Below are 18,942 nucleotides of genomic sequence, written 5' to 3'. Positions count from 1 at the left end.
AACTCTGGTTATAAAAGCAGTAATAAGCTGTCAATTACACATTTTATTTACAGGATTTTTTACACAAATACTGGAAAGGAAAGAGAAAAGCCCTATACTGTACAACACAAGATATAGGTTGAAATCACTAATAAACAATAATAATAATACAAACAACTACATTTCAGCCTCTGTATAAATACAGTATTATTTTTTTACAAAGATCTTAGAACCTTTCATATGATCATGTCCCAAGTAAGAGGACATCTTCTTGGCTCCATACAGTGACCACAACAGGTGACAATGGAGAACTACATTTAGCATGCTGTGAGAGTTGCAGAGGAAAGACATTGACAATTGAGGAGCTGACTTCTGCTGAGCTCAATCAGACACACTGGCAGAGAGCTGGAATATGGACAAGCGGCAAGGTCTTTTGTTCCGAATATTTGTTGGGTCCAGCAGTGCATCTGTTCTCCCTGAGGGGGCAGACAGCAGGCTCAGGAGGCCTGAGCCTCAGGACGGTCCATTAGGGATTTGATCCAGCTCGTACCATTGATGAGCTTGGTGGTGGCAATGATGTATTCTGTGCCACCATCCTCCATCTGAGACAGGAAGCGCAGGGCAGCGATTTCCGCGTAGGTCACCCCTCCCAGAAAGAACACCAGTGTGGTCCTGTTCTCCCCCTGCTGGCCTGTGGGTGGGGAAAGCACAGTCAAACAGAGTGGAGATCAAAGGGTGCACCATTCTCAGATGGTGTCTCAGGGGGAGTTGGGATATGGAAAAAAAATACATTTCCATTTCACACATACGTATAATACACACTTGTACATGTATGAAACAGGACAAATATAAGCACCCACCAAATTATCATTACTATTACTATTACTTAGCAGAAAATGTTTGTTTTGACCCAGATCCTTGGGCTCACGAGTGGCGCAGAGGTCTAAGGCACTGCATCTACATTCCCTGGTTCTAATCCAGGCTGTATCACATCCGGCCGTGATTGGGCAGCGCACAATTGTCCCAGCGTCGTCTGGGTTTGGCCAGGGTAGGCCGTCATTGTAAATAAGAATTTGTTCTTAATTGACTTGCCTAGTTAAATAAAAGCCAACATTAAAAAAAAAAACGTCCCCACCTACACACTATTCTCTCAAATCGCAAAAAAACTCTGCCCTCCTCCTGCTACAGTTGACTTTCAACATGTCAATAAGATGTCCAAACTGACCCTGGAGTCAGTAACCCACAGTTATAATGCTTAATTAAGATGAGAGGGATATTCCACACCCTGGTAACCAGTGCCTTTTCCCCCCTTTTCATAAATAAATACATGTACACAAACAATTACCCAGACAGACACACACTTAATGGTAAGGTCCAGTTTGGTTCACTGTGTACAATAAATCAACTGCTGCTCTAAGACATCTGACAGGACAGAGAAAAAGCCTGTTCTTATCTACCGCCAGCAGATCACCACACCGGTGATCATTCACCCTGCCTGTCAATAGCTCAGCTTGTTGAGCAAGAGAGCAACTGGCTGCCTTGGTCTCCTGCAGTCCTTACGTTTCTTATGGAGACCAGCAGGCAGCTGTTGTCTCTCCTCAAAGTGTGGACCAGGGAGCATCTTCAGAACCTCCTCGATGCTGCGCCAGCCGGGCCTGGCCAACACCTGGGTCAGACGGATGCTAAGAGGAGCATAGCCACTGTACACATAGGAGATGTCGTTGGGGTTCTGGATGAAGATGACACACACAAGCTGGGTATCAGTACAGACAATACTACATACACATCCCACTCTCACAGTCAGAGGAAAAACTACACATGTGACTTTTGGGTATGTTGTTTTACAAAGACATTTTTTTTCTCTCAACTTTCTTAATGACAAAAACAACTCAACTCCATTATTGTGCAATTACTAAGGAATGACTATATTACTAACGTGTCACTAGAATAATTACAGTGTTGTTACACCGGTGTCCCAGACTGCATTATGTCTCTCTCATGGGATTCATTCACCTGTTCATTGGCATCCTCCATCCAGAGTTTGAGTGTCTTCCTGATGGTGGGGTAGTTATTCCTGGTGCTTGTCTGGGGCTTCAGAAGACCCGTCTTCTCCAGGTTGTTGAGGGTAAGCATGTGTTCATATCCATAAGTCTGGAGAAAAACAGCACAGGTCAATCATGTTGCCACAGTAGCATTCATCACATCTTCAAAATGACCATCACTCGTTTAAAACCACTGACTTATTGTAATGTAATCAGAAAAAAATGCACCTGCAGAATCTCCCTCTTGTAGTAGTCCAACAACTTCTGCTTGAGGCCATTGTTGCAGACCGACTGCATACAGACCAGCCGCAGGATTTTGATTAGGGGATCCTTCTGGGCGATGCAGTCCTCTATGTATGTGTTAACCTGTGGAATGGGAAATAGGGGATGTTGATTAGCAAGACTAGAAATTAGTGCGCACGCACACTGACACACACACAGCCCAAAAATATATTTATTTAGTGAAGGCAGCTTTCAGGGTCAACCCTAGCTTTTTGGGGGCCCTAGGCAAGAATTGGTTTTGGGGCCCCCCACCTCGCTGGTAAAACATTTAAGTGAGCCCCCTCTACGCCCATGGTTTTAAAGCACATTTTGTGAAATTGTACACATTTTGCCATGAGGCAGAGAGAAAATGTTGCCGTTTTAAAGCAAGTTTCCTATAATTCTACAAAGTTTGCCATGGGGTGGAGAGAAAATGTTGCAGTTTTTAAAACATGGCATAGCTGACTTATGCCATGTTCATATGATATCTGAGTGAGAGTGACTAACAAAATCAGGGCCACTGGGCCATGCCCTGCATGCCTGGTCAGTAATCATTCGGCCACGAATACTACAAGGTGTAAATAGCCTCTCAAACAAACTCCGCCCTCATTCTGCTACAACAGGCTTGTTTATTGTCAGTCTTCCATTATCACCTTTCTAGAACAAAGACATGGCAGACATGTAAGATCAAGTCAACTGTCTAATACCCAAACTCAGTTCTAATAACATTGCATGGTGTGAAAGGCATCTGACCAAATTATTTATCTTCATGTCAATAAGATGTCCAAACTAACCCTGGAGTCAGTAACCCACACTGATAGTCACATTGAGACATTAGAAGAGAAGAACTGGTGATGCACTACTACATTTCAACATTCCACCTTGTGTATTCTACTATTCTAACTCTCAACAGTAAGTTGAGACCCTGACTGAGTTCCTAAAAAAATGTATATTTTGTTTGCGCCCCCCCAGCATCAGCTTACAATATTAGAGCTAACCACATGTCCATCAAGCACTGAAAACATTGTGTACCTACCTTGTCTGTATCGACTCCAGTCATAAACTCCTGCTCCACTGTCAGGTTATCAAAGAAGGCCTCAGACGCTGTATCAGAGAGAGAGAATATCCATTTACCTCCGTTACAGAGTATCAACAGCCGTCTTACTCTAAACTGTATGCCACACATACATGACATACTGATATACTCTACCACATTCAATTCTATCAAGATCAGATTATACTGTAGGTATATCTTGTATCAGGAAGAAAAACAGATAGAATGGAGGGGTGTTAGTTGGACATGGAAGGAGTAAAGGTTGTTTTTCTCACTGGTGATGTCCTTGATGAGCTCAGCTATGGAGGTGTGATTGGCCAGCGAGCTCCGTGCTGCCTGCATGTGGGGCAGCTGGGACACAAACTGCTTTATCTCGCCCACTGTTTTGGCACTGTGCCGTTCCTGCAAAACAAATTCAATTAAATAACATTAAAACACTGGGGGAAAAGTTGACAGGTCAGTCGTAGACAGTTTAAAAATCACACATTACCATGAGTCAGATACTGGATGCTGGAGGTTTGAAACAAGGAAAATGTATGATAGATTTTAACAAGGACTGTGTAGCGTAACATACGGATGATGTGAAATGCGAGAACCGTTTGAGATGACTACAATCACGTAGGAAATTACAACAACAAAAAAAATCTACCTCTCAACTAGACAATAAACAGACATTAAGCTCAAAGCAAAGACGTTGGGATGATTTCAGATGAAACATATCGTATAGACTGCTGCCATGTAGGCATAACAGTAGTAAGAAAAGGGCTTGTTGGCTGGAGAACAGCTGATGCTCTCACTGATACAATCATCAAACTAGAGAACATAAACTTGGATTAGGAACAGGTTTGGGCAGGACAGAAATGTAAGAATCCATCAACACCCACCGGTGTGGGACGTCAGCCTAATTATCACATGCAAAGCATCCAGTGACAGTTATGATGCCAAAACGTCTCTTGCTGACAGAAATGTAGGCCTGTAGGGAGATGACCTAAACACAGTAGAAAACAGCTTTTTTTGTTGCTCTTATCTGACATTCTTGTGTCATAAAAATGTTGTTTTACGGTCTTAGTCGATAATACTGTCCAGCTGGCTTTACTTTTTAACACTGGAAATCCACCTTCTGAAAAGTCTACCTGGCACATCGAAGGTGATTAATAAGAACACAAATTGATTTGATTAGAGAAATCGGTAGCCAATGTAATTACATTTACATAAGAGTAGTTTAGCAGATGCCCTTATCCAAAGCGGCGTAAATTAGCTTTAGAAAAGAGTTGTCATTTTCAGCCTGTACCTGATGAGCTCAACAGTACTGAATGGGCTTTGGGCTGGACCAGAATTTCTCCGAATTGAGTCGGGTCCGAATCATGTAACAAACAAAAAAAGACCTTGCGTATCTGTTCGACTACTAGTGCACCTTGGACTCCACTACTACGTTCTCTAAATCTCTCTTCTCAGCAGCGAGCAGGCACCAACATTGTGTATGCTGTGTGATGACATGATGAATGATTAATTGATTGAGATATACTGAAGTAAGTTACGGTAAGACAGCTAAAAAATGACACGCTCTCACAGCTCGATAGTGGATATTTTATACCAGGCTACTATAGCCTAATAGGACTAATAATAATAATACTTAGTAGGCTATTACAATGATATTCATAATAATTGTAATACTAATAATAACAATAAGAAGACGATCAAGAAGAGGAACAACAAGGAGGGTGCCAAACAGGTGTCAGTTGAATTAAATTTGTTACCATTTGGAACAGTGTAAACAACACATTAAGAAATCCCAGAGTCTGTTCTAACAAAAACTAGTTTTAAAGCCTTTATTATGTATTGTGAGATGCGATTGCTTTATATGTTTTATAAAGCCTGTCACATTTAACAGTTGTTGATCATAAAGGTGAATTTTCCTGTATCCTCGCTTTTCTTTCATTTTTTTGTGACCAAATTTTTTTATCAGTTTGGTTATTTTTATTTTTCAGAGGGGGGTTACAGGTACAAAAACAATCAAATAAATGCCTACAAAGATAACCCAAACCCATTCCCGCCACACCCGGAAACCATGCTTCCCACTCCACCTAATAACACTAATGTTAGAACTTCCAATAGTAACTGTATCCACTTCTTAAAATGGGTGAGAGTGAAGTGGTTGCCATCTTAAAGGAAACAATCAGTACGAGAATGCCATTTTGATTCCCAGTTACAGTTAAAGTCGGAAGTTTACATACACCTTAGCCAAATACATTTAAACTCAGTTTTTCACAATTCCTGACATTTAATCCTAGTACAAATGTATTGTCTTAGGTCAGTTAGGATCACCACTTCATTTTAAGAATGTGAAATGTCAGAATAATAGTAGAGAGAATGATTTATGTAAGCTTTTATTTCTTTCATCACATTCCCAGTGGTCAGAAGTTAACATACACTCAATTAGTATTTGGTAGCATTGCCTTTAAATTGTTTAACTTGGGTCAAACGTTTTGGGTAGCTTTCCACAAGCTTGCTTTTTCAGTTCTGCCCACAAATTTTCTATGGGATTGAGGTCAGGGCTTTGTGATGGCCACTCCAATACCTTGACTTTGTTGTCCTTAAGCCATTTTGACACAAGTTTGGAAGTATGCTTGGGGTCAATGTCCATTTGGAAGACCCATTTGCGACCAAGCTTTAACTTCCTGACTGATGTCTTGAGATGTTGCATCAATATATCCAAATAATTTTTGCGCCTCATGAAGCCATCTATTTTGTGAAGTGCACCAGTCCCTCCTGCAGCAAAGCACCCCCACAACATGATGTTGCCACCACCGTGCTTCACAGTTGGGATGGTGTTCTTTGGCTTGTAAGCCTCCCCCTTTTTCCTCCAAATATAACGATGGTCAATATGGCCAAACAGTTCTACTGTTGTTTCATCAGACCAGAGGACATTTCTTCAAAAAGTATGATCTTTGTCCCAATGTGCAGTTGCAAACTGTAGTCTGGCTTTTTTATGGTGGTTTTGGAGCAGTGAGTTCTTCCTTGCTAAGCAGCCTTTCAGGTTATGGTGATCTAGGACTCGTTTTACTGTGGATATAGATACTTTTGTACCGGTTTCCTCCAGCATCTTCACAAGGTCCTTTGCTTTTATTCTGGGATTGATTTACACTTTTCGCACCAAAGTACATTCATCTCTAGGAGACAGAAGGCGTCTCATTCCTGAGCTGTATGATGGCTGCGTGGTCCCATGGTGTTTGTACTTGCGTACTATTGTTTGTACAGATAAATGTGGTAACTTCAGGCGTTTGGAAATTTCTTGGCTGATTTCTTTTCATTTTCTCACGATGTCATTTTCCAAGCTGTTTAAAGGCACAGTCAACTTAGTGTATGTAAACTTCTGACCCACTGGAATTGTGATACAGTGAACAATAAGTGAAATAATCTGTCTGTAAACAATTGTTAGAAAAATTACTTGTGTCATGCACAAAGTAGATGTCCTAACAGACTTTCCAAATCTATAGTTTTTTAACAAAAAATTTGTGGAGTGGTTGAAAAATACATTTTAATGACTGCAACCTAAGTGTATGTAAACTTCTGACTTCAACTGTACATTGTTTTATCAATTTTGCACCAAATAGAAATTGTGTGAGCAATAATAGGACCAAAGCGTAGTTTACATTGTTTAAGGTATATATTAGAGAAGACCACCTCTTCCAGACACCATATTTCTCTATATATTCAGCCCGGGGCAGAAGAATCTTGTCTAAACCAATTTAGGACGGGGCAAAAAGCTAGTGGCTGGAAATAAAATTTGAAGTTTGGTATGGAATCTTCCTACGTCTTTCCCTCTTGTAAATGTGTTAATTTTATCCGGCATCGTTTACCCTGCCATATACATTTTATAACCACACTATGAATTTTATCCCAATAGCCAAAAGAGGGAGCGTCATGGGAAGCATTGAACTACAGAAATTCAGCCATGGCAATATATTAATTTTGACAATAGATATTCTACTGGTTAAAGCAACTGGAATATTATTCCATCTACTGAGGTCGGATTTAATTGATTTGAGCGCTCTGTTAAAGTTTCTACCAATGGTTTTATTTAAAGAAGGAGATATTCCCAAATATTTAAAATGGGAAACGATTGGATTCTATAAGTAGAGATGGAGTCCTCCATCGGGGTCTTGAGAGGCAGTAGGGCTGATTTGGTAAGATTTATTTTACAACTTGAGATGGAGCTGAATTTATCTATGACCTTCAATGCATTTCGATGCGATTGAGATGCATTGTCTAGATATCGTAAAATATCTTCTGTGTATAATGAGATGAAGTGATCAGTAGATTTTAGAGATTGACGAATTGCCTGGGCCAGAGTTTCCATGGATAATAAGAATAGCAGTGGTGGAATTCAATCCCCTTGTCTGCGGCTTCTAGTGATTCTGAACGGAGCAGATTAGATATTGCCTGTTATAACTATGGCTGAGGGATTGGCATATAGTATTTTAATCATATCAATGAAATTGGAGCCAATTCCCATATGTTCCAAGAAAGAAACCCCTCGCCTTTCTAAGACAAGGACTCGTCTCTTCACTCCGCTGCCGCTCGCCTCCGCCGCATTGTTCTCAACATCAGTTTAAATCAACATATTTTCAAAAACCGATGGCTTTTTTTCGGGTTCATAAAATGTCTGTGATGTTGGACGGGGCCTGGGCTCGGGCTTCAGCTCACCGGGCTTGGCTCAAATTGTTAAGTTGATGACAACTCTAACTTATGTGGTCTGGCATTAGGACTTATCTGAGTGGTTTTCAACAACCGGTCTGCCCTGTCTGTGTGTGTCTGTGAGTGTGTGTTGGGATGAGGCCAACCTCAAATGCAGCGGAGATGATCTTGGCCTTCTTGCTCAGTGCAGCCCCTACGCCATTGAAGTTTTTGTCCCGTATCTCAGCATACAGCTCCTCTGCTGAGTTGAGCTGCATCTTCTTGGGCTCCGTGGGCAGGTCTTTACCCGCCTCACCCTGCTTCTTTTGGGCAGAAAACTTCTCAGGAGGCAACTTCACATAACCTGTTTGCAGACGCATGCACACAGAATAGACAAACATGCAGACAAAGGTCACAAAACCACATACACAAATCGACAGAAACCTCTCAAGATGTCTGTATTTGAATCTATATGTCATTGAATATGTCTGTATTTAGCTTATTATTGATTTTTCATGCATTAACAGAGGCCCATTCTCACCGTTGGTAATTCCATAGACTTCGTCAATGAGGCCCTCGTATGTGAGCTGTGTGGCCAAAGGGGTGAGCAGGTCTACATTGCGGTCTAGCAGCAGCAGTGAGTCAAACACAGGTAGGATCTGAGTCTGGCTGCCAGCAAACTCCCTTTTCATCCTAAGCATCATGTTAGCTACATGCTTCACAGGAAAAAGACACTAGTTTAATTTCCAACACAATGCATTTATCCAAGAGTTGACTGTTTGTTTTAAAACAAAATGTGGACATTTAAACTCCAAATGAACCCTTTCCAATACTCACCCGTGCACACTCCCCTTTCCCAAATATCTGGGGGATGGTCCCATACAGAGCCTGGAGAGTCATAAGGCCCTTGGCAGTGTGGTACAGACTTGTCTGGTCACTTTCCAGATAGCACTCCTAAAGGAGCCAGGCGGGGCACATGAATGGGTAATTACACCGTACAATACAAAATATAGCTTTGTACCTGAGCCTTACTGGGCATATGCATACACTGGGACGTGTGTAGTGTCTATGTGCATGTCCCTGTCCTAACCTACCCTGAATGCCCCCTCGGACTCCATGGAGAGCAGGTCTCCGTCATAGGGGATGAGGTCTAGGATGTACTCGTCTATGTTGATAAACGAGCCCAGGACCCCCTGCTCTTTCAGCCGCTGCTCACAGAGCATGCTCCGCCGTGGCACAAACAAAATGTGGAAATCACGTGGGGAATGCATCTTATCCTCACTGCAGAAACACACATTGAACACAAGAGATACGCTATATGAGGGTAAGCAAACCACATTCACATCCACCCATATACAATACTGGCTGCAGCATTACTTCAAAATCAATACAAGTGTTTAGTGCCAGTGAGATACTGACCTGATTACATTTTCAGCTATAATATCCATCAGCTCAAGCCTGGGACGGACAAAGAAGATGATATTTTTCACGTCAGCAGCAGGGAGACGCCCCCCTTTGAGGGTGAACATCTTCTCCACCTCATGTTCCTGGAGGATATAAAGAAGACACAGATCTGTCAACAACCAGTTTGGCATTTTGCTCTTGCTGTAATGTGAGCCTTCTAAAGCCTATGCAAACATAAGCATTCATTGTTGCTTTTCTGTCAGACCCCCTTATAAGTGTTACTGTAGGTCTACAGTACACACAGAAGTACACATTTTAGTCAGTCTTACCTTCAACAATGAATATTGTGCTATCAATCCAAAGGGTCCAGTCAGGTATTCATCCCACACAATAGCCTATGGACAGTCAACAACCATTTTTGAAACATAAACACTATTTGAGGTCCAAAGTGGACACTTGAATCCACTGCATCTAACTGCTAGCTAGCTAACGTTACTAACTATGTGGATTACTATGTACCACAACAACCCCATCATTGTTTATGTGGATGATAGCTTAGCATGCTAGCTAGTGTTGAACAGAAACATTCAGATTAAAACAAGGTAAATGAGTTTGTAATTTCTAAACTTTTAATCCTGACGTTTTACCTTGCTTCCTCCACATTTGTCCAAAAACTCACGGAGCTCCTTCCGCGCTGCTTCCCTCAAAATGTTTAAATTTACTCTTCCATATGATAAGTGCGCAGACATTTTTGTACCGACTGTGTAGGGAGTGTCAGGTGACTTCTAGTGGTAAAGTGTGTGTGTGCACCATGTGACCTACAAGAGGTCGTCTCTGAGCTGTAATAAATATTCTGTCCAATAGATGGCCTTATATATACACAATGAATCCTCAGTTATACCGCAACTGTAAAATCAGATGCGGTGAAAGGCATTTAGAGACGGGCAAACCATTTAACATGCACAAATCAATTTAAGACCAAAAATCGAGGATAAAGTGTGGCAATAGTATAACGATGTGCCTCGACAAAATGTTGTTGATGACCATGGCCAGTTGATTTAGCATATAAAACACAGACATGTAACTAATGTGGCCTTTTGATGGAGGGAAAACAAAAACTTCATATGTTACCCCGATCTGCAGGCTGATTGAACATCCATGAAAATAAGGTTGACGTCTAGGCTATTAGACCGTTTAACTGAAAGTGTTTACTTTCATTGGGCCAGTGTAGCCAATCAATTAAATAGTAAGTTGAAATTTAGAAACACGAAACGAAGACTAATTTAAAGTATAACCAGGTAAGAGTCCACTACTTGAGCATCAATGATAGCCTACATGGATGCAGGGGTCTCCTTCCCAGGGTACCAAGGGCTTACCACTGAGGAGAGGAGCCCACGCAGGGCGTATAGTGTGGAGATTGGTCCTGGCGACTGTGTTATAGGAATTGAGAAGCACCCCTTGACAAAAAAAATGGCTTGTGACAGGCGTTGCATGCGCAATGAACGGTTTGCGGTTGATTCCAGTACAGTAGAAAATTAGTCCGCATCATTCCCTGACATCTTCCTTCAATAGAGGGCTGAAATCTCAGGTAGGCTTGCTACGGTTTTCTAAAGGTCTGCATCTATTGTAAGCAATAGGCTACATTTCACGTATTGCAGTTCAGGGTGCATCAATTAAAGATTTTCTTTGTAAAATGCAGTTACATGAATAAAATAACATTATGTATACATATGAGGACTGGCTGGTTCTAAATCACAGATTTTCCATCACTTATGATGAAAAATGTATAGAGCGCTGGGCTTCAGTTTATTTGAATAATCTCATTGAAAATGTATTTGAAAGAGAAAAGTATCGAATTGTATCACATAGACCTATGGTATGCAATATGATGCTATCTGTATAAAAATTACCCGATGGATCAGAGTTTTATCTAGATTTTTGAAAACGTTCCCGAAGACGAGGTTGCGTTTTATTTCGTAGCTGTAACAAATGCTTTTACTGAGGGAAATGACTTGACCACCAATAGAATGCTATTTCATAGAGCCTACTAAACAGTAAGCTTTACTGACGTCATTTTATGCTTAGCATATGCCACTTCAATAAAACTGATATTACAGTCTGTCTGTTGTAAAATACATAGGCTAATGATTACTTGCCGTATTTACATTTCTTATCCACTTCATTCATGAATAATGTGGTCCATTAATAACCACTGATGGTGGTAAAGCTTCCTGTAGCCTCCATTCCTCCATCAATGTCTACACACCCCTGTGCAGTAAGTGCCTCTTTACAATGAGACTGGTGGCAGACTACAATTCATTCTCTCAGGTCTGGATGCTTCCTTGTTGCAGTTGGGTTGTGGGAGAAGAGCCCTGGTATGTTATTTGGGAGATACTGTGGTTGCAGTAAGCTTCCTCACATCTCATCCCTGGGCGTTGCTGCAGGATTTGAGAGAATCACATCAGTACTTGATGTGCCACCGCTCCAGACCTGACTAAAATCATGGAGATTGATTTTAAGGCTCATGCTTTCCTGATGGTTGCACCATTGTTAGTCAGCTGATGTTTGGTATGTGCTGTTTTAACCTCCTCCCCGGAGCATATTGAGAACGGGGTTGGGTGGCCAGAGTTATCTGAACCACAACTGTATTGAGGTTAAAACCAATCTAGGGGAAACACTGACTATACTGAGAAACCTTGAAATTATGATAGTACTCCCAATACCAACTCTTTGGCAAGAGTTGGGGAAGCACGGGGATTAAATGGAGGAGGGGAGATAAGACTGAATGGACTGCTTGGGATATCTGCAATTGCCTCCTCATATATGAGCAACCACCCAATTCCCCCCCCCCCTGCTTCTCTCACTACCACACTCTATGTGCATAAGCTGCTGCAGAGAAAGAGAATGGAATGTGGAGAGAGGAGTAAAAATGTCTGTGAAGAAAGAGGGGGATTAAGGAGGGGTGATTAGCTTCACACCATATATATGTATATATATATATATATATATATATATATATATATATATACATATATATATACATATATATATATACAGTGACAAGAAAAAGTATGTGAACCCTTTGGAATTACCTGGATTTTTGCATGAATTGGTCATCAAATTTCATCTGATCTTCATCTAAGTCACAGCAATAGACAAACCTAGTGTGCTTAAACTAATAACACACAAATTATTATTTTCTTCTCTATATTGAATACATCATTTAAACATTCAGTGTAGGTTGGAAAAAGTATGTGAACCCCTAGGCTAATGACTTCTCCAAAAGCTAATTGGAGTCAGGAGTCAACAAACCTGGAGTCCAATCAATGAGACGAGATTGGAGATGTTGGTTAGAGCTGCCTTGCCCTATAAAAAACACTCACAACATTTGAGTTTGCTATTCACTAGAAGCATTGCCTGATGTGAACCGTGCCTCGAACGAAAGAGATCTCAGAAGACCTAAGATTAGGAATTGTTGACTTGCATAAAGCTGGAAAGGGTTAGAAAATTATCTTTAAAAGCCTTGATGTCAATCAGTCCATGGTAAAGACAAATTGTCTATAAATGGAGGAAGTTCAGCACTGTTGCTACTCTCCCTAGGAGTGGCCGTCCTGCAAAGATGACTGCAAGAGCACAGTGCAGAATGTTCAATGAGGTTAAGAAGAATCCTAGAGTGTCAGCTAAAGACTAACATAAATCTCTGGAACATGCTAACATCTCTGTTGACTAGTCTACGATACGTAAAACACTAAACAAGAATGGTGCTCATGGGAGGACATCACGGAAGAAGCCACCACTGTTCAAAAAAAACATTGCTGCTTGTCTGAAGCTTGCAAAAAGGCTCACTGATGTTCCACAGCGCTACTGGTAAAATATTCGGTGGACAGGTGAAACTACAGTTGAGTTGTTTGGAAGGAACACACAACACTATGTGTGGAGAAAAAAAGGCACAGCACACCAACATCAAAACCGCATCCCAACTGTCAAGTATGGTGGAGGGAGCATCATGGTTTGGGGCTGCTTTGCTGCCTCAGGGCCTGGCCAGCTTGCTATCATCGACGGAAAAATTCCCAAGTTTAACAAGACATTTTTCAGGAGAATGTTAGGCTATCTGTCCGCAAATTGAAGCTCAACAGAAGTTGGGTGATGTAACAGGACAATGATCCAAAACACAGAAGTAAATCAACAACAGAATGGCTTCAACAGAAGAAAATATGCCTTTGGAGTAGCCCAGTCAGAGTCCTGAACTCAAGCCGATTGAGATGCTGTGGCATGACCTCAAGAGAGCAGTTCACACCAGACATCCCAAAAATGTTGCTGAACTCATACAGTTTTGTAAAGAGGAATGGTCCAAAATTCCTCCTTACCGTTGTGCATGTCTGATCCACAACTACAGAAAACATTTGGTTGAGGTTATTGCTGCCAAAGGAGGGTGAACCAGTTATTAAATCCAAGGGTTCACATACTTTTCCCACCCTGCACTGTGAATGTTTACACGGTGTGTTCAATAAAGACATGACAACATATAATTGCTTGTCTGTTATTAGTTTAAGCAGACTGTGTTTGTCTATTGTTGTGACCAAGATGAAGATCAGATCAAATTTTATGACCAATTTATGCAGAAATCCAGGTATTTCCAAAAGGTTCACATACTTTGTCTTGCCACTGTATATGTATATATACAGTTGAAGTCGGAAGTTGACATACACCATAGCCAAATACATTTAAACTCAGTTTTTCACAATTCCTGACATTTAATCATAGAAAGAAATTCCCTGTCTTAGGTCAGTTAGGATCACCACTTCATTTTAAGAATGTGAAATGTCACAATAATAGTAGAGAGAATGATTTATTTCAACTTTTATTTCTTTCATCACATTCCCAGTGGGTCAGAAGTTTACATACACTCAATTAGTATTCGGTAGCATTGCCTTTAAATTGTTTAACTTGGGTTAAATGTTTTGGGTAGCTTTCCACAAGCTTCCCACAATAAGTTGGGTGAATTTTGGGCCATTCCTCCTGACAGAGCTGGTGTAACTGAGTCAGGTTTGTAGGCCTCCTTGCTCGCATATGCTTTTTCAGTTCTGCACACAAATTTTCGATAGGATTGAGGTCAGGGCTTTGTGATGGCCACTCCAATACCTTGACCTTGTTGTCCTTAAGCCATTTCCATCCTCATGATGCAATCTATTTTGTGAAGTGCACCAGTCCCTCCTGCAGAAAAGCACCCCCACAACATGATGCAGCCACCCCTGTTCTTCACGGTTGGGATGGTGTTTTTTGGCTTGCAAGCCTCCACTTTTTTTCTCCAAACAAAACTATGATCATTATTGCCAAACAGTTCTATTTTTGTTTCATCAGACCAGAGGAAATTTCTCCAAAAAGTTTCGATATTTGTCCCGATGTGCAGTTGCAAACTGTAGTCTGGCTTTTTTACGGCGGTTTTGGAGCAGTGGCTTCTTCCTTGCTGAGCGGCCTTTCAGGTTATGTCGATATAGGACTCAGTTTACTGTGGATATAGATACTTTTGTACCTGTTGTGGCAGGTACTACGTGTCTCCTTCCTGAGCTGTATGACGGCTGCATGGTCCCATGGTGTTTATACTTGCGTACTATTGTTTGTACAGATGAACGTGGTACCTTCAGGCGTTTGGAAATTGCTCCCAAGGATGAAACAGACTTGTGGAGGTCTACAAAAAAATTTCTGAGGTCTTGGCTGATTTCTTTTGATTTTCACATGATGTCCCTTGATGTCAAGCAAAGAGGCACTGAGTTTGAAGGTAGGCCTTGAAATACATCCACAGGTACACCTCCACCTCCAACCTCGATGTCAATTAGCCTATCAGAAGCTTCTAAAGCCATGACATAATTTTCTGGAATTTTCCAAGCTGTTTAAAGGCACAGTCAATTTAGTGTATGTAAACTTCTGACCCACTGGAATTATGATACAGTGAATTATAAGTGAAATAATCCGTCTGTAAACAATTGTTGGAAAAATTACTTGTCATGCACAAATTAGATGTCCTAACCGATTTGCCAAAACTACAGTTTGTTAACAAGAAATTTGTGGAGTGGTTGAGTTTTAATGACTGCGACCTAAGTGTATGTAAACTTCCGACTTCAACTGTATGTATATATACAGAGAGAAGAGGGGTGGTCATGGAAGAGGCAGAAAAACAAATAGAGGAAAGAGCCAGATAAGTGCTCTGCAAGCGAACTGCATAATTTAAAGCTGGCAGATACAAGGCAGATGTACCAAAATCCACCCCCTAGGCACAGTTCAACATCTAGTTTTGATTTACATTTGGTTAAGTTGTCAACTAAAGTGACTTCCACGTGAAACCAACAAAACAATTCACCATATCTCATTGGATTTAGGTAAAAAGTTGGGTTAAAAAAATGAAATTACTTTTTTCAAATCCAATCAGTTTGCCATGTTGATTCAATGTCATCACATTGACTTTTTTGGTTGAAATGACATGAAAACAACGTTGATACAACCCGATTTTGCCCAGTGGGCAGTATCTTTGGGCTTGTTTTCATGGTTTCCCTCTCAGACCATACACTCTTAGGGGACTTGTTCTTATTCAATTCTATTTCTAGCCCTGATGGAAGGCTATCAGGCTGGAGGCATTATTTGGGTTGAAATACAGGCTCAGGGTTTTCCCCATCACACATATACGGAACATAGAGCCGGTATATCATTAGTAATTAGTCATGTGTTTTGGACCCCACACTATTTTCCCTAAACCCTAATCCTAAACCTAACCCTTACCCTAACCTTACTCCTAATCCTAACCTTAACCCCAAACCCTAACCCTAGCTCCTAACCCTAAACCTAATTCTAACCCTAAAACACATTTTAACCTTAACCCTAAACCCCCTAGAAATAGCATTTGACCTTGTGGGGACTAGCAATATGTCCCCAGTTGATCAAATGTTTGTTTGTTTAGTCTTCTTCAAGTATAGTTAAACATGTCCATACACACACACACACACACACACACACACACACACACACACACACACACACACACACACACACACACACTGTGTTTGATTGATCAATCACATTGTTTTCTTCTGATCACGTTACCATGGTCACAGTTGGTAAAGGTAGTTCTGTTCCTCTTCTTCATGTTCTTTGGAATCCATTTTGGAAAAAGTTAAAAGCCTAAACTCTATGACTGCTTTACACAGTTTGTTGATTTGATAGCTTTGTGAATGGTTATGTATGTGAGTGTGGCTTTGTGTCAAAAGGGAGTGAGATGTTTTGAAGCGTACTTCTCTGAGGATCATCAAGGCGTGGGATCAGGATCGATTGGCAGAGTGGGTTCCCCTGGACACTTGTTATCAGAGCTCACCAAAAGCAGCCGTAGTGATGAAGAGAGGGGCCATTGATGAGACAATAACTCCACAGTCCACCCAAGAGAGAGGTTTAGAATCAGAACTGGCCATATCTTTAGCCTGGATTGGATGGGGGTTGAATATGTGTTAAGTGGCTTACACCCCAATAGAGAATCAGTCCAATAAATACAATTATCAGAAAATTAACAGAGGATAACAGGCCCTCTTGTGTTTCCACTGGCTCCATCTCTCTACCCTTTAGCAGCATAGAAAGACCAACCTGAGCTGTGATGATGGAGAGGACCACTGCTGACCCCAATATACAGTATCACCAAATGGCAGGTCATTAAGAAAATTTGCTCATCAAAAGGCTTTCCTAAGGGAGTTATTGTAGAGAGGGGGTGAGTGTAGAATAGTTCTGCCTAAGCCTATTAAGTCAGTGACCAAGCGGCTTCCCATGCAATAGTACGGCTGAACCTACCTTTTATATCAAAGGGTGCATTATCCTGGGTTATTAAATATGCACTATGCAGAAATCGCACCGCCATCTCATGGTTACAAAAATTCTAATAGTTTGCCTAATTTCAGTTTATGTGACAAAACAAGCATGTATAGTGCAGAGAATAATTGTATCATCTAAACCGCTGTGGAATATATTTGACATAACCAAAAATATTGTATTTTTAGCTGTTTGAAGCTGGTGTACAAAAATCAAAGTAAAAGAAGCAAACACAAAACGTAAGAACAGGAAGCATAGAAATACCACACATAGAACAGATCTACCACTTCTTAGACTTGCTTTCAGTGAGAATGACAGATCTATAACACACATTTATATATGAATTTGATTGACTTGCCCATAAAGTTACATAATGCAGCTTTACCTACATGTACATATTACCTCAATTACCTCGACTAATCGGTGCCCCCGCACATTGACACTGTACCGGTACCCTCTGTATATAGCCTCGCTATTGTTATTTTACTGCTGCTCTTTAATTATTTGTTACTTTTATTTACTTTTATTTTTAAGGAATTTTTCTTAAAACTGCATTGTTGGTTAAGGGCTTGTAAGTTAGCATTTCACTGTTGTATTCGGAGCATGTGAAAAATACAATTTGATTTGATTTGCCACCACCATATGAATAATACTCAACCTTAGCATGTGGAATCACTTTTTGGAATTTATATTTTTCTAATTTTTGTATTTTTCTATACTGGTCCCCCATGGGAATTAAACCCACAACCCTGGCATTGCAAGGACCATGCTCTACCAACTGAGCCACAACACGACATTTCACCTCAAGAGGGATGTATCAGGGTCAGAATTGAGATGCTTAAACTGTCCCTAGACCCCTGCCCCTCCTATCTGAATAGCAGAATTCTAGATGGTCTTTCGGTGTGGGTTATTTACATTTATTTAACCAGGTTAGTCTTGTTGAGATAAAAAATATATTTTTCAAGAAAGACCTGTGTGTGCGAGTGGGCTCTTTGTTAGCAAACGGACCTGTTGAAGACACTCAGGTAGATGGTACCTGCTAGTTTTCTTGCGGGCCAGAGGGAGTGTCAGATAGCCAGCAGCGGAAGTGTGCCAGCTCCTCACAGCTGACATCCAGCAGAACAGCCGGGGGTCCGGCAGAGGCATCACCATTATCCTCAGAGAGACAATAGAGACAAAATGGAATACGATTATATTTCCCTCCGCCACCTAAGTCACATACAATCATCACGTCTAGATCAATAGCCATATGTCAAGGTTTGTGTGCAACAATATAAAGCAGTAGATTTTGACAATGGAAAATGAGTGGCTTGATTTAATGCCCCATGCATGTCTTATTATGCCTGTCTCCTGGAGAGGTAGAGAGAAAATGAGGAGAAAATGACTGACCTACAACTCTTGAGTTGAATTTCCACGTCCCTCTTTTCAACTCTGGGGTACGGCAAGGATGAGTCACCAGACTGTGAGCTGGGAGCAAATCAGGGACGAGGAGCCCATCCTGAAATATAATCAGGTGGGTGCTGCCTTTATGATGAATGGTGTCTACATAATGCTTGCATTTTCAGGTTGCCAAAGTCAAGAGTGCAATGGTTCTACGACTCAATGTAAGTAGGCCTACACATGCAACAGAGTATATTGGAATCAAAAATACCTTTTTGCAGAAGATACCTGTATATTAAT

At 41.0% G+C, this 18,942-nt stretch overlaps 1 protein-coding gene across 1 annotated transcript; it reads right to left on the bottom strand.

Annotated features, from left to right (window-relative positions):
- Positions 1-23: 23 nt before the first annotated feature.
- LOC115111619 (vacuolar protein sorting-associated protein 33A-like) lies at positions 24-10,210 on the bottom strand. The gene is made up of 13 exons (XM_029637868.2): positions 10,065-10,210; positions 9,747-9,812; positions 9,433-9,560; positions 9,108-9,294; positions 8,851-8,967; positions 8,555-8,729; positions 8,181-8,377; positions 3,612-3,738; positions 3,319-3,386; positions 2,250-2,387; positions 1,993-2,130; positions 1,540-1,708; positions 24-670 (listed from the first exon to the last, which is right to left on the bottom strand). Exons 1-13 carry the CDS (start codon positions 10,164-10,166, stop codon positions 477-479), a joined length of 1,806 nt encoding a protein of 601 aa, XP_029493728.1. The 5' UTR covers positions 10,167-10,210; the 3' UTR covers positions 24-476.
- Between the last annotated feature and the right edge of the window lie 8,732 nt (positions 10,211-18,942).

The sequence above is a fragment of the Oncorhynchus nerka genome, linkage group LG27, assembly GCF_034236695.1.
Source record: "Oncorhynchus nerka isolate Pitt River linkage group LG27, Oner_Uvic_2.0, whole genome shotgun sequence".
Taxonomy (NCBI): Eukaryota; Metazoa; Chordata; class Actinopteri; order Salmoniformes; family Salmonidae; genus Oncorhynchus; species Oncorhynchus nerka.
Note: the sequence above shows the minus strand (reverse complement) of the source record. Positions and strands in the feature narration are given on the sequence as shown.